Genomic DNA, 15585 nt, shown 5'->3' on the forward strand with positions numbered 1-15585 from the left:
GAGGTAGGGTGGAGGGAAGGGTAGGAGAGGAGGAAGGAGGAAGAGTGTGAAGAGGATGAGGAGAGAGTGAGGCTAACAATGAGGAGGAGGGGGGGAAAGTAAGTAGGAAGGTGACTAGGGAGAAAGAAAAAACAAAAAAAAAAACAGAAGGCAGAGGTGTAACTTGAGAAAAGAGGTAACACGCAGTATAAAAATGTATTTAAGAAAAGGTAACAAGGCAGGTGTAGGAAAGGAAGGTAGGAGGGGGAGGTACAAAGAGGAGGAATAGGAAGTTCAGGGAAAGCAGGGAAAAAGGGAAGAAGACAAAAGGAAAGGAGGGAGAAGGAATAATGAGAGGAAAGATGATGATTTTTCCAACTGTTAGTTCCGCTTACCAGGTAGATTTAGACTGGCAATATTAACATTGGGAGGAGGTCCTCCAGTTCCACTATCACTGCGCAACACTGCTGCTGCTGCTGAACTTCCAACACCTTGGCTGGACGACACACCCATACCACCACCAACCTTCACAACACCATCTTGCTACATTATTAAAAGATACATGAAATAGATATGCATATGCATGAAACAGATGTGTGTAATTACTGTATTACTATGATACAGCACTTCATAAATGAGTGATTCATTGTTTTATATAACAAGCATTTATTACTACAGTACCTAAGAACATCTATTAATATGCTCAACATCTTCAAGTAATGATCAACTGGAAATTTTGTAGAATAATTTTAAAGTGCAAAGGCAATTTTTAACTTAAGGCAGTTGACTGCAATGTAACTAGAGTGTTTACTAACCCATGCCTCCCAAAAATAATAGAAAAGTTTCCTTTATTGAGTTACCCTACAACAGTGGAAGACAGCTGGTGTGCCATAAAAAAAATTACTAATAATAATACTCCATGCATGTCATTAGAGACAGCTAAAATTCCAGAAGAAAGGGGCTAGTAACTCCTTTTGGATGAATTACTGAATGTAAAAAGAAGGAAAACTTTCGTTTCTTCTTTTTGGGTCATCCTGCCTTAGTGGGAAACAGCTAATGGGATAAAAAAAATAATAATATTCATTTCCTATCAAGATACGTACTGCATAGACTGCCCAATTATTATATATTTTTTACAACTTACAATCATAAAGCAAAGAGTAATATCCTCTTATTTCCTAAATTACTGTATTGTAGTCCTCAATATTTTATAGGAGTTATGAATAGAGAGGATGAAGCAAAACAGAATGATTTGGAGGGTATATAAATCTGTAATATCTGTGCACCTTTGCAAAGACAGTGATAGTGTGAATGAGTGTGATTTTTTTTTGGGGGGGAGGGGGGTCACCCTGCCTCGATGGGAGAAGGCAGGGTATGGGTCATCTCCGAAAACGTTGGAGGGAGGGGGTAAAGGGGCTTGGACTTCCAGAAAGCGTGTGTGAGCGTGTTAGATAGGAATGAATGGAGACAAATGGTTTTTGTGACCTGATGAGCTGTTGGAGTGTGAGCAGGGTAATATTTTGTGAAGGGATTCAGGGAAACCAGTTGGCCAGACTTGAGTCCTGGAAACAGGAAGTACAATGTCTGTACAGTGGACACTCGGTTATTGACCATTCCGGATATCGGCCAACTTGGTTATAACCTGGTTTTTTGGCCGAAATTTTATCGACCATTATTTCGCTTATGGGTCATACTGGACACGTCCACCTGCCCACCCGCCAGCCGCTCACGCATTCCTGAGTCATTCTGACTGTGTCTCTGGGTGAGTGAGGAAACTTCTGCTCATTCATCCAAATATTTTGCTATAATCCATTGTTTTTTGTGGTTACTGATTGAGTGCAACTGCAAAATAAGCAACCATGGGCCCAAAGAAGGTTCCTAGTAAAGTTCTTTTGGTACAGAAAGTGAGAAACATGATGGAATTTAAGAAAGAAGTTGTTGAAAAGTATGAGAGTGAAGGAGGAAGAGAGAGGAGAGAATGTGCCTTCTTCAGTGATTCTATGATATGTACAATACTAAAGAGGCAGGCGTAGATAAAGGATATAGAGCCAGACAGCAATAAAGTGTGCATTAACAGTGTTATTGATTAAGCAATAGAAAAGGACGACACAAAACTGACTCCTCCAATGTTTTTGGAGGCATATACGGCCACTGACTACACACGCCACCCTGCGTATCTTCTACCACCCTAAACCAATGCCAGCATCTCCTCCAAGGTAAGTGTAAATATTTCTTATTTATAAAGTACAGTATAATATTTCTCATTTATAAATTAGTGTAAATATTTCTTATTTATAAATTATGAACATTGTTTGTGTGAATAGTGGTGGTGGTGGCCTCTGCTGCTGCCTCCACTACCACTAATATGTACGGCTAATGCTCTCAGTGGCCCTTATAAATCCAATACCACCACCACCACTCCACATACATAATGACATATGTTATTCATTCTAGAGTATATATCATGTTTCTATGTTATTAATATTGTTTATTATGTCATATTAACTCCTTGACTGTTGCAACCCCAAATCCTGAGGTGTCTCCTGGTGTCGCAAAATTTCCGAAAAAAAAAAATTATTTTTTTCTTATGAAATGACAGAGAATCTTTCCGCAATTGTAATGAGACCAAAAGAATGAAATTTGATGGAAAACTGATGGTATTACGCTCTCGCGAAGTTAGCGACCTCGGCGATATATATGAATCTGCTATTTCGCCGACTTTGAGTCCTATTTTCGGCTAATTCCATTGTTCCAGTCGACCAAACTCATAGCTATTTCTTCAGAACTCCATTTTTTTTATCGATTGAGTACAAGAAACTGCCCATTTAGCAATTTCAACTACCCAATAACGTGGTCAGAAATTTGCAACTTGGCCAATTTCATGAAAATTAAAAAATATGACAATTTCAAAATAGGGTCCAGAATGAACAATGCAGACATTCCTGGCTCTAAAATAACATTTTCTTTGTTCATCAGTCACGTCTCCAGGTCCCTCTGATATTACTCTTGCTTTCTATATCAAATTTTTATTCAAACAAAAAATAGAAGATTTACTGCTATGCAGACTACAGCAATATTGTAATAATTGTATAACTAATGTCAACCCATTCATGACTGCATATTAGAATGGCTACTTGGACATTTATTGGAAAATGACATCATCTGTTTACTTTTGAACATCGGCAAAAATCAAACATTTCTCCTACTTGGAGCTCCATTTCCAGGTTCTTTTCATAGTAAAACCAATCAAAATCACCTCTATTTCTATAATATATTTTCCATTCTATCAAATGAGACCAAGAAAATGAGAATATACCCATAAATACTATATGAAAATAAACCACAAAGTCGGCATTTTAATTAAAAAAAAAAAAACGGTTGGAGTTTTTTTTTCTCATTATGCACTGTGTGCTGCAGGATTTTTTTTATATGGTGCACACTGACCACACAGACCCATTCCCTCACATGTGGGCCTACCAGCTTTCTCCTGCTTGATTTGAAGCCGCTAGAATTTATGAGTATATATACAACAAACACGGTGGCTCGTAAGACGTATATATACAACCGAAACAGTCAAAGGGTTAAATGAATTGTGATAGATAAATAAGCTGTAGAGTTGATATGCTCCTCACCGTTTTGCATACACCAACAAGACTCTTCAATAAAGGTAGAAGTGATTTAAATGTTCATTTATCCATTTTATTAGTCATTTTATTGAGTTCTCATTGTTTTGTGTATGTAAAACTATAGTTAATCTTTAAAAAATGTAATTTTTGTTTTTATTTTTGGGTGTCTGAAACGGATTAATTGGATTACATTAATTCTTATGGGAAATATTATTTCGGTTTTAGGCCGACCTTATGGAATGGATTACGGCCGATAACCAAGGGCCCACTGTACTTTCAAGGAGGGGTTTAGGATATTGGCAGTTTGGAGGTATATCTAAAATGTCTCTGAGTGCTTCTGCAAAGACAGTGATTATGTATGAGTGATGGTGAAAGTGTTGAATAATGATGAAAGTTTTTCTTTTTGGATCACCCTGCCTTGATGGGAAATAGCCAACACGTTAAAAAAAATCTAATTACGTATCTAATAATATGTACAAATGTACTGCTCAATTATAGCCTATATCAACAGAGCGTAAGAATTAGTATTAGTCTGCCCGAAGTGCCTAATCATGATAGTGGCCTTCTTTGTAATTAAAATTTTATAACATGTAAACCACACATTGTAATCTTTACAAGGAAATATTTGAATTTGAACTGAATTTGAATTTGAATTTGAAACAGACAATATGGTTAAAAAAATACGAACAACTGATATAAGAAAGTTTCCTGATATTTTTATGTAGAGTATTATAAACTAACCTTATTGGCAGCAGCAGCGGCAGCAGCAGCACTTGAAGACTGGGCGGAAAGACGATCTAGCAAGGAAGGGCCACCCCTCTGTGGGGCTGGATTGTCTGCCGATGGTGTGCCTATATTATCAGAAGGGTAGCTTTAATAACCAGAATTTTATTTTACATAATTTTTTTTTGGTTTTAACAAGTCGGCCGTCTCCCACCGAGGCAGGGTGACCCAAAAAGAAAATACTTTCATCATCATTCAACACTTTCACCTCACTCACACATAATCACTGTTTTTGCAGAGGTGCTCAGAACACAACAGCTTAGAAGCATATACTGTACGTATAAAGATACACAACATATCCCTCCAAACTGCCAATATCGCGAACCCCTCCTTTAGAGTGCAGGCATTGTACTTCCCATTTCCAGGACTCAAGTCTGTCTATAAAAATAACCAGTTTCCCTGAATCCCTTCACTAAATATTACCCTGCTCACACTCCAACAGTTTGTCAGGCCCCAAATACCATTCGTCTCCATTCACTCCTATCGAACACGCTCACGCACGCCTGCTGGAAGTCCAAGCCCCTCGCCCACAAAACCTCCCTTACTCCTTCCTCCCAACCTTTTAGAGGATGACCCCTACCCCACCATCCTTCCCCTACAGATTTAAACACTCTCCATGTCATTCTACTTTGATCCATTCTCTCTAAATGACCAAACCACCTCAACAACCCCTCTTCAGCCCTCTGACTAATACTTTTATTAACTCCACACCTTTTCCTAATTTCCACACTCCGAATTTTCTGCATAATATTTACAGCACACACTGCCCTTAGACAGGACATCACCACTGCCTCCAACTGCCTCCTTGCTGCTGCAGTCACAACCCAAGCTTCACACCCATATAAGTGTGTTGGTACTACTATACTTTCATACATTCCCTTCTTTGCCTCCATAGATAATGTTTTTTGTCTCCACATATACTTCAAGGCACCACTCACCTTTTTTCCCTGATCAATTCTATGATTAACCTCATCCTTCATAAATCCATCCGCCTACACAACAACTCCCAAGTATCTGAAAACATTCACTTCTTCCATACTCCTCCTCCCCCAATTTGATATCCAATTTTTCTTTATCTAAATCATTTGATACCCTCATCACCTTACTCTTTTCTATGTTCATTTTCAACTTTCTACCTTTACACACACTCCCAAACTCATCCACTAACCTTTGCAATTTTTCTTTATAATCTCCCACAAGTACAGTATCATTTCTGAGTTACATCCAACTAACGACCATGGTATGATTGTACACTCATTCGTCAAATGTTTTTTGGAACCTGATGAGCTGTTGGAGTGTGAGCAAGGTAACATTTTGTGAAGGGATCTGGACTTGAGTTCTGGAGGTGGTAGGTACTAAAGGCGGGATGGGGGTATTTTCTGCTCGGAGGGACATCTGAACTGTCATATCTACACACCACTGACAAAACAGTGATAGTGTAAATGTTTCTTTTTCAGGTCACCCTACTTCAGTAGGAGACGGTCAGTGTTAGAGAAACACATATTTATTATAAAAAACTGCAACTGTTTACTGAACTAAAGTTATACTCAAGAAAATTGTATAATATAGAATCATTCACCTGCTAAGAGCTGTTGCAGACCAGACACATTAAGGGATGAAGATGACGAGTCATTACTGGATGAAGATTTTACATGAGCAGATGAATCATTCACACCACCAACAAGACTTACAACCTGAAATATATTTAAAAATACTGTAGAGTACATCAAGACATTCCTGAATATATCTGGGTAATAATTCATGAAATGGGAGTCTTTTCACTTATAAATTTCTTAATGCATAAAAATTTACAGATATATAGGATTTAATAAATTGATTGAAGATTTAAATATGCATATTATGAATTATTTTTTAGTAAAAAATGAACTTCAGTATGACTTTATTCTAGCCTACATAAAAGTACAAATATCTAGACAGATTTTCCTCAAGTTTTAGATTTGGCTATCCATGGCAAAACTATAGAAGGAAAATAAACACAAACGCGAATGCCTCCTTCATTTACCGTTAATTTTTCAGTTACAACCAGACTGACGTATGTGATACGATTATACACCCAGACATTACTTTAACCTTTAGGCTGTCCATCGCATACTAGTACATCGTAACAATCAGAGTCCATCATATAATATGTATAATTCACAGCACCCTCAAATAGTTACAGAATAATAATATAGAAAGGCTTCTCAAAATTACATTTAGACAAGAATGGACAAGTGAAGTAAACACACACCTGTGGCCTGGGTATGGAGACAGCTTGTGTGCTCGCTGGCACTGTGCCCTTCAGGAGTGCAGTCAGTGATGGCGAAGAGATCTAGAGCCAATTGGGGTTTTTGAAATGTGTTACTCTGGTTGGCAATTTTGGTATTTATACAAGTACAGAACAGTAATTTACACAGTACTGCATATACAATACCTCTGATGATTTTTGTGTGTAAATTCTACTAGGGGTTCACTTTTGAATATACATAATTCACACTAGAAGCATCAATATATGGTAACGTAGTGCATGTCTTGAAATTTCTCATATTCATGTATAATTTTACCTTAAAATAATTATAAAAATCTTGTACATTCCCATAACAGTTACTTCATTAGTTCAAGTCAGGTATCAACAACTACTAAGTTATAAAATGAAGTAATGAAGCATTAACGACAGTGTCATTATCTGATGTCATCCTCTGCTTCAATTATTGAGAACAATGCTATACTGTACTTCATTATAGACAGTACTTCCAATAAAAAAAACTGCATTGTGTTATTTATAAATACTATACAGTATTCCATTAAATAGCAGACCTATTCCTTTAGCATTACTTACCTGCAGTTTTCTTGTCAACTTATTAAAACCAGGTTTTTCTCAAAAAAAAAAAAAAAAAAAATGAATGAATGGATCATGTTACAAAAAAAATGTGTATTATCAGATTTGTACAACCCTTAACTTATGGTGGAGAATACCGGCAAAATCTTATAGTTTTATTAGAAATGAAAAACCTTGATATTTCACAGCTTCTCATGTTTTTTTTTTTTTACAGATTTTCTAATATTATCAGGAAATTTTAAATTTACCATTAAGATATATTTATTAAACAATCACCAATTTAGAGTAAAGTGCCCATTCTAATAGATTTTGAAGAAACTTTCATATGTATTTCAAAAAACTTGAGAAACAGTATCATATACAGAATTAGGAAAAATGTATTTTTACTGCATAAGGTATTTTGGTAACAGATACAGGAAAGAGTAAGGTTATGAGGATAACAAAAATATTAGGTGATGAAAGATTGGATATCAGATTGGAGGGAGAGAGTATGGGGGAGGTGAATGTATTCAGATATTTGGGAGTGGACGTGTCAGCGGATGGGTCTATGAAGGATGAGGTGAATCATAGAATTGATGAGGGGAAAAGGGTGAGTGGTGCACTTAGGAGTCTGTGGAGACAAAGAATTTTGTCCTTGGAGGCAAAGAGGGGAATGTATGAGAGTATAGTTTTACCAACGCTCTTATATGGGTGTGAAGCATGGGTGATGAATGTTGCAGCGAGGAGAAGGCTGGAGGCAGTGGAGATGTCGTGTCTGAGGGCAATGTGTGGTGTGAATATAATGCAGAGAATTCGTAGTTTGGAAGTTAGGAGGAGGTGCGGGATTACCAAAACTGTTGTCCAGAGGGCTGAGGAAGGGTTGTTGAGGTGGTTCGGACATGTAGAGAGAATGGAGCGAAACAGAATGACTTCAAGAGTGTATCAGTCTGTAGTGGAAGGAAGGCGGGGTAGGGGTCGGCCTAGGAAAGGTTGGAGGGAGGGGGTAAAGGAGGTTTTGTGTGTGAGGGGCTTGGACTTCCAGCAGGCATGCGTGAGCGTGTTTGATAGGAGTGAATGGAGATGAATGGTTTTTAATACTTGACGTGCTGTTGGAGTGTGAGCAAAGTAACATTTATGAAGGGGTTCAGGGAAACCGGCAGGCCGGACTTGAGTCCTGGAGATGGGAAGTACAGTGCCTGCACTCTGAAGGAGGGGTGTTAATGTTGCAGTTTAAAAACTGTAGTGTAAAGCACCCTTCTGGCAAGACAGTGATGGAGTGAATGATGGTGAAAGTTTTTCTTTTTCGGGCCACCCTGCCTTGGTGGGAATCGGCCAGTGTGATAATAACAAAAAATAAAAAAAAGATACAACCAAAATTTTACATTGTGATTTTAACGCACACTGTATTCATATTAAACATTAGATTTCATTAAAGCCCATTCAAGAGGAGTTCCAAAGTCAAGTGTTGTATAGATAAAACTGGGCCTTTTCCTTTTATAAGACAAACAAACATCAAGACATCAGTAGGTATCATCTGTAAGTATTGCTCTACTCATCAAATTTCTCTAAGACATGAATGTAATTTTCTATTTTCATGAAAATATATGAAGATGCCTACACATGGAAGCAAATATTCACTGTTGGAGACAACTGAGTTATTTGCTTTTGAAATGTAAAAGAAACATGTTAAATGGAGGGGAGGGAGCATCAGCTGATCATAGCACCGAGTGCTGCTGCTCACCATGACATTTCTTTCTATAGTGTAACAATTGGTTTATGTTTTACACCTATCAGAGAAGAGTTACAGAAGGCCAGAGAGTGATAAAGCATGCAGTAATGTAATGGTCAAGTGGTAGACTTTTCTCCACACAAAAATTAGATATTATATAGTTAGAGGTTATAGTACTTTTCAGATATCTTTCCCCATCCTCTGTGCATGTCTAATTCATATAAACAAATTATCTTATAATTTCTTCATTTTTCGTTTTTTGCACAATATTCGAACAACACACTGAACTTGCTGTATAATATGTAGAGTACAATATACTTTACACAATACACCATACACTATGCACAGAAAATTTGTACAAAATAGAAATTAAACACCTCTCTTATTCAGAGAAAATAATCTGAATTAGAGAGATTTTTCCAAGTTAAAATTCTGAATTTTCACTTGTATTTCATTTTAAATTATTTTTTCCATCTTTGAGACAATTTGAAATATAGCACTCTAGGGTACAGTAATAGAATTCTCAATGAGAAAGCTAATGTAGCATATAATGTATATAAATTACAAAACCACCCAAAGCAAAGTTAATTAGTAATGTTATTTAAAGTTATACCTGAGTTTTGGCCAATGATACAGCTTGTGAGTATGCTGGTACAGAGCGATTTAGCTGCGTTGTTAGTGATGGAAGAGAAATCTTTGAACCCCCAGGACCTGCAATAAACAACAAATTAAATTTACCTTGACATACTGTGCCACATTTGCAGCCTGAAACAATGTTTAACAAAACTCATAATGACACAATACCCCATCTGCAGATTTTGCTGTCAGTGGAAGGCTGGACCAGGATAACAGTAAAAATTCTTCAATGACTTACACTTCTACATATATGTATACAGATTTGTTATATATATCAGAAACAAAAACTGAAAGGAGAGTTATTTTATAAACACCATAGATCTAATGAAAGTAAATGAAGATAAGGCCTGGGAGTAATACAGTAGTGGTAAATAATTTGAAACACTACTGAATCAGTAGTTTTTTTGACTGTATAAGCTGATTATTCAAGCCCCAATCCAAGAAAATTATGTACACAGTGAGTAAATTGTTAAAGGTATCCTGGGATAATGTGTACAATTTGATCACTCTATGCAAGTGACACAGTTGTAAATTTTAATTAAGGCACATTTCATGCCATTTCCGTTTAACTCATAATTACAAAATACAACAAACCTGTTGTAACAGCTACTGCAAGTTTTGTGGCACCACCAATGCTTCCAGTCATGCCTGCCATTCCTGCTGCCGTAGCTGCTCCTCTACCAGCTAATAAATTAGTAATATCAGCACTTCGTGCAACCACCACCTGGTGTTGTCCACCTGCTGACCAACAATAAATATTTGTAATAATAAAGGCTAACCTGATTAGTTTTATTATTTATTACCCTTAACTATTAAACAAAAATTGTTTTTATTTTTGCTATGGTTTTTATTGCACACACTGGATGAGTAATTATTTTTTCCTATCATTATAAGTCAGGTAGTAGGTTGGTAGACAGCAACCACCCAGGGAAGTACTACCGTCCTGCCAGATGACTGTGAAACAGAAACCTGTGTTTTGCATGATGGTAGGATTGCTGGTTTCTTTTTCTGTCTCATAAACACGCTAGATAACAGGGATATCTTGCTACTCCTACTTACACTTTGGTCACACTTCACAGACACGCACATGCATATACACGTACGTATATATATATATACATACATCTAGGTTTTTCTCCTTTTTCTAAATAGCTCTTGTTCTTCTTTATTTCTTCTATTGTCCATGGGGAAGTGGAAAAGAATCTTTCCTCCGTAAGCCATGCGTGTCGTATGAGGCGACTAAAATGCCGGGAGCAATGGGCTAGTAACCCCTTCTCCTGAAGACATTTACTAAAAAAGAGAAGAAGAAAAACTTTATAAAACTGGGGTGCTTGAATGTGCGTGGATGTAGTGCGGATGACAAGAAACAGATGATTGCTGATGTTATGAATGAAAAGAAGTTGGATGTCCTGGCCCTAAGCGAAACAAAGCTGAAGGGGGTAGGGGAGTTTCGGTGGGGGGAAATAAATGGGATTAAATCTGGAGTATCTGAGAGAGTTAGAGCAAAGAAAGGGGTAGCAGTAATGTTGAAGGATCAGTTATGGAAGGAGAAAAGAGAATATGAATGTGTAAATTCAAGAATTATGTGGATTAAAGTAAAGGTTGGATGCGAAAAGTGGGTCATAATAAGCGTGTATGCACCTGGAGAAGAGAGGAATGCAGAGGAGAGAGAGAGATTTTGGGAGATGTTAAGTGAATGTATAGGAGCCTTTAAACCAAGTGAGAGAGTAATTGTGGTAGGGGACCTGAATGCTAAAGTAGGAGAAGCTTTCAGAGAGGGTGTGGTAGGTAAGTTTGGGGTGCCAGGTGTAAATGATAATGGGAGCCCTCTGATTGAACTTTGTATAGAAAGGGGTTTATTTATAGGTAATACATATTTTAAGAAAAAGAGGATAAATAAGTATACAAGATATGATGTAGGGCGACATGACAGTAGTTTGTTGGATTATGTATTGGTAGATAAAAGACTGTTGAGTAGACTTCAGGATGTACATGTTTATAGAGGGGCCACAGATATATCAGATCACTTTCTAGTTGTAGCTACACTGAGAGTAAAAGGTAAATGGGATACAAGGAGAATAGAAGCATCAGGAAAGAGAGAGGTGAAGGTTTATAAACTAAAAGAGGAGGCAGTTAGGGTAAGATATAAACAGCTATTGGAGGATAGATGGGCTAATGAGAGCATAGACAATGGGGTCGAAGAGGTATGGGGTACGTTTAAAAATGTAGTGTTAGAGTGTTCAGCAGAAGTTTGTGGTTACAGGAAAGTGGGTGCAGGAGGGAAGAGGAGCGATTGGTGGAATGATGATGTAAAGAGAGTAGTAAGGGAGAAAAAGTTAGCATATGAGAAGTTTTTACAAAGTAGAAGTGATGCAAGGAGGGAAGAGTATATGGAGAAAAAGAGAGAGGTTAAGAGAGTGGTGAAGCAATGTAAAAAGAGAGCAAATGAGAGAGTGGGTGAGATGTTATCAACAAATTTTGTTGAAAATAAGAAAAAGTTTTGGAGTGAGATTAACAAGTTAAGAAAGCCTAGAGAACAAATTGATTTGTCAGTTAAAAATAGGAGAGGAGAGTTATTAAATGGAGAGTTAGAGGTATTGGGAAGATGGAAGGAATATTTTGAGGAATTGTTAAATGTTGATGAAGATAGGGAAGCTGTGATTTCGTGTATAGGGCAAGGAGGAATAACATCTTGTAGGAGTGAGGAAGAGCCAGTTGTGAGTGTGGGGGAAGTTCGTGAGGCAGTAGGTAAAATGAAAGGGGGTAAGGCAGCCGGGATTGATGGGATAAAGATAGAAATGTTAAAAGCAGGTGGGGATATAGTTTTGGAGTGGTTGGTGCAATTATTTAATAAATGTATGGAAGAGGGTAAGGTACCTAGGGATTGGCAGAGAGCATGCATAGTTCCTTTGTATAAAGGCAAAGGGGATAAAAGAGAGTGCAAAAATTATAGGGGGATAAGTCTGTTGAGTGTACCTGGTAAAGTGTATGGTAGAGTTATAATTGAAAGAATTAAGAGTAAGACGGAGAATAGGATAGCAGATGAACAAGGAGGCTTTAGGAAAGGTAGGGGGTGTGTGGACCAGGTGTTTACAGTGAAACATATAAGTGAACAGTATTTAGATAAGGCTAAAGAGGTCTTTGTGGCATTTATGGATTTGGAAAAGGCGTATGACAGGGTGGATAGGGGGGCAATGTGGCAGATGTTGCAAGTGTATGGTGTAGGAGGTAGGTTACTGAAAGCAGTGAAGAGTTTTTACGAGGATAGTGAGGCTCAAGTTAGAGTATGTAGGAAAGAGGGAAATTTTTTCCCAGTAAAAGTAGGCCTTAGACAAGGATGTGTGATGTCACCGTGGTTGTTTAATATATTTATAGATGGGGTTGTAAGAGAAGTAAATGCGAGGGTCTTGGCAAGAGGCGTGGAGTTAAAAGATAAAGAATCACACACAAAGTGGGAGTTGTCACAGCTGCTCTTTGCTGATGACACTGTGCTCTTGGGAGATTCTGAAGAGAAGTTGCAGAGATTGGTGGATGAATTTGGTAGGGTGTGCAAAAGAAGAAAATTAAAGGTGAATACAGGAAAGAGTAAGGTTATGAGGATAACAAAAAGATTAGGTGATGAAAGATTGAATATCAGATTGGAGGGAGAGAGTATGGAGGAGGTGAACGTATTCAGATATTTGGGAGTGGACGTGTCAGCGGATGGGTCTATGAAAGATGAGGTGAATCATAGAATTGATGAGGGAAAAAGAGTGAGTGGTGCACTTAGGAGTCTGTGGAGACAAAGAACTTTGTCCTTGGAGGCAAAGAGGGGAATGTATGAGAGTATAGTTTTACCAACGCTCTTATATGGGTGTGAAGCGTGGGTGATGAATGTTGCAGCGAGGAGAAGGCTGGAGGCAGTGGAGATGTCATGTCTGAGGGCAATGTGTGGTGTGAATATAATGCAGAGAATTAGTAGTTTGGAAGTTAGGAGGAGGTGCGGGATTACCAAAACTGTTGTCCAGAGGGCTGAGGAAGGGTTGTTGAGGTGGTTCGGACATGTAGAGAGAATGGAGCGAAACAGAATGACTTCAAGAGTGTATCAGTCTGTAGTGGAAGGAAGGCGGGGTAGGGGTCGGCCTAGGAAGGGTTGGAGGGAGGGGGTAAAGGAGGTTTTGTGTGCGAGGGGCTTGGACTTCCAGCAGGCATGCGTGAGCGTGTTTGATAGGAGTGAATGGAGACAAATGGTTTTTAATACTTGACGTGCTGTTGGAGTGTGAGCAAAGTAACATTTATGAAGGGATTCAGGGAAACCGGCAGGCCGGACTTGAGTTCTGGAGATGGGAAGTACAGTGCCTGCACTCTGAAGGAGGGGTGTTAATGTTGCAGTTTAAAAACTGTAGTGTAAAGCACCCTTCTGGCAAGACAGTGATGGAGTGAATGATGGTGAAAGTTTTTCTTTTTCGGGCCACCCTGCCTTGGTGGGAATCGGCCGGTGTGATAATAAAAAAAAATAATAAAATAAACAGCTATTGGAGGATAGATGGGCTAATGAGAGCATAGACAATGGGGTCGAAGAGGTATGGGGTACGTTTAAAAATGTAGTGTTAGAGTGTTCAGCAGAAGTTTGTGGTTACAGGAAAGTGGGTGCGGGAGGGAAGAGGAGCGATTGGTGGAATGATGATGTAAAGAGAGTAGTAAGGGAGAAAAAGTTAGCATATGAGAAGTTTTTACAAAGTAGAAGTGATGCAAGGAGGGAAGAGTATATGGGGAAAAAGAGAGAGGTTAAGAGAGTGGTGAAGCAATGTAAAATGAGAGCAAATGAGAGAGTGGGTGAGATGTTACCAACAAATTTTGTTGAAAATAAGAAAAAGTTTTGGAGTGAGATTAACAAGTTAAGGAAGCCTAGGGAACAAATGGATTTGTCAGTTAAAAATAGGAGAGGAGAGTTATTAAATGGAGAGTTAGAGGTATTGGGAAGATGGAGGGAATATTTTGAGGAATTGTTAAATGTTGATGAAGATAGGGAAGCTGTGATTTCGTGTATAGGGCAAGGAGGAATAACATCTTGTAGGAGTGAGGAAGAGCCAGTTGTGAGTGTGGGGGAAGTTCGTGAGGCAGTAGGCAAAATGAAAGCAGGTAAGGCAGCCAGGATTGATGGGATAAAGATAGAAATGTTAAAAGCAGGTGGGGATATAGTTTTGGAGAGGTTGGTGCAATTATTTAATAAATGTATGGAAGAGGGTAAGGTACCTAGGGATTGGCAGAGAGCATGCATAGTTCCTTTGTATAAAGGCAAAGGGGACAAAAGAGAGTGCAAAAATTATAGGGGGATAAGTCTGTTGAGTGTAGGTAGTAGGTTGGTAGACAGCAACCGCCCAGGGAGGTACTACCGTCCTGCCAAGTGAGTGTAAAACGAAAGCCTGTAATTGTTTTACATGATGGTAGGATTGCTGGTGTCCTTTTTTCTGTCTCATGAACATGCAAGATTTCAGGTACGTCTTGCTACTTCTACTTACACTTAGGTCACACTACACATACATGTACAAGCACATATATACACACCCCTCTGGGTTTTCTTCTATTTTCTTTCTAGTTCTTATTCTTGTTTATTTCCTCTTATCTCCATGGGGAAGTGGAACAGAATTCTTCCTCCGTAAGCCATGCGTGTTGTAAGAGGCAACTAAAATGCCGGGAGCAAGGGGCTAGTAACCTCTTCTCCTGTATATATTACTAAATGTAAAAGGAGAAACTTTCGTTTTTCCTTTTGGGCCACCCCGCCTCGGTGGGATACGGCCGGTGTGTTGAAAGAAAGAAAGAATATATATATATATATATACACACCCCTCAGGGTTTTCTTCTATTTTCTTACTAGTTCTTGTTCTTGTTTATCTCCTCTTATCTCCATGGGGAAGTGGAACAGAATTCTTCCTCCGTAAGCTATGCGTGTTGTAAGAGGCGACTAAAATGCCAGGAGGAAGGGGCTAGTAACCCCTTCTCCTGTATAAATTACTAAATTTAAAAAGAGAAAC

At 38.4% G+C, this 15585-nt stretch overlaps 1 protein-coding gene across 4 annotated transcripts in view; it reads right to left on the reverse strand.

Moving 5' to 3' along the window:
* Positions 1-15585, reverse strand: part of Spt20 (transcription factor Spt20 homolog) — a 90254-nt gene that overhangs the window by 30421 nt on the left and 44248 nt on the right. For 2 of the 4 annotated variants that reach the window (XM_053789143.2, XM_053789139.2), the window contains exons 13-18: positions 10166-10312; positions 9549-9646; positions 6640-6720; positions 5968-6082; positions 4347-4456; positions 375-522 (exon numbers count right to left, since the gene is read on the reverse strand). In XM_053789143.2, the coding sequence (XP_053645118.1) occupies positions 375-522; positions 4347-4456; positions 5968-6082; positions 6640-6720; positions 9549-9646; positions 10166-10312 (699 nt within the window). The remainder of the gene's footprint in view (positions 1-374; positions 523-4346; positions 4457-5967; positions 6083-6639; positions 6721-9548; positions 9647-10165; positions 10313-15585) is intronic. The other 2 variants (XM_053789141.2, XM_053789142.2) reach the window with 2 other exon arrangements.

The sequence above is a fragment of the Cherax quadricarinatus genome, chromosome 44 (genome assembly GCF_038502225.1).
Source record: "Cherax quadricarinatus isolate ZL_2023a chromosome 44, ASM3850222v1, whole genome shotgun sequence".
Taxonomy (NCBI): Eukaryota; Metazoa; Arthropoda; class Malacostraca; order Decapoda; family Parastacidae; genus Cherax; species Cherax quadricarinatus.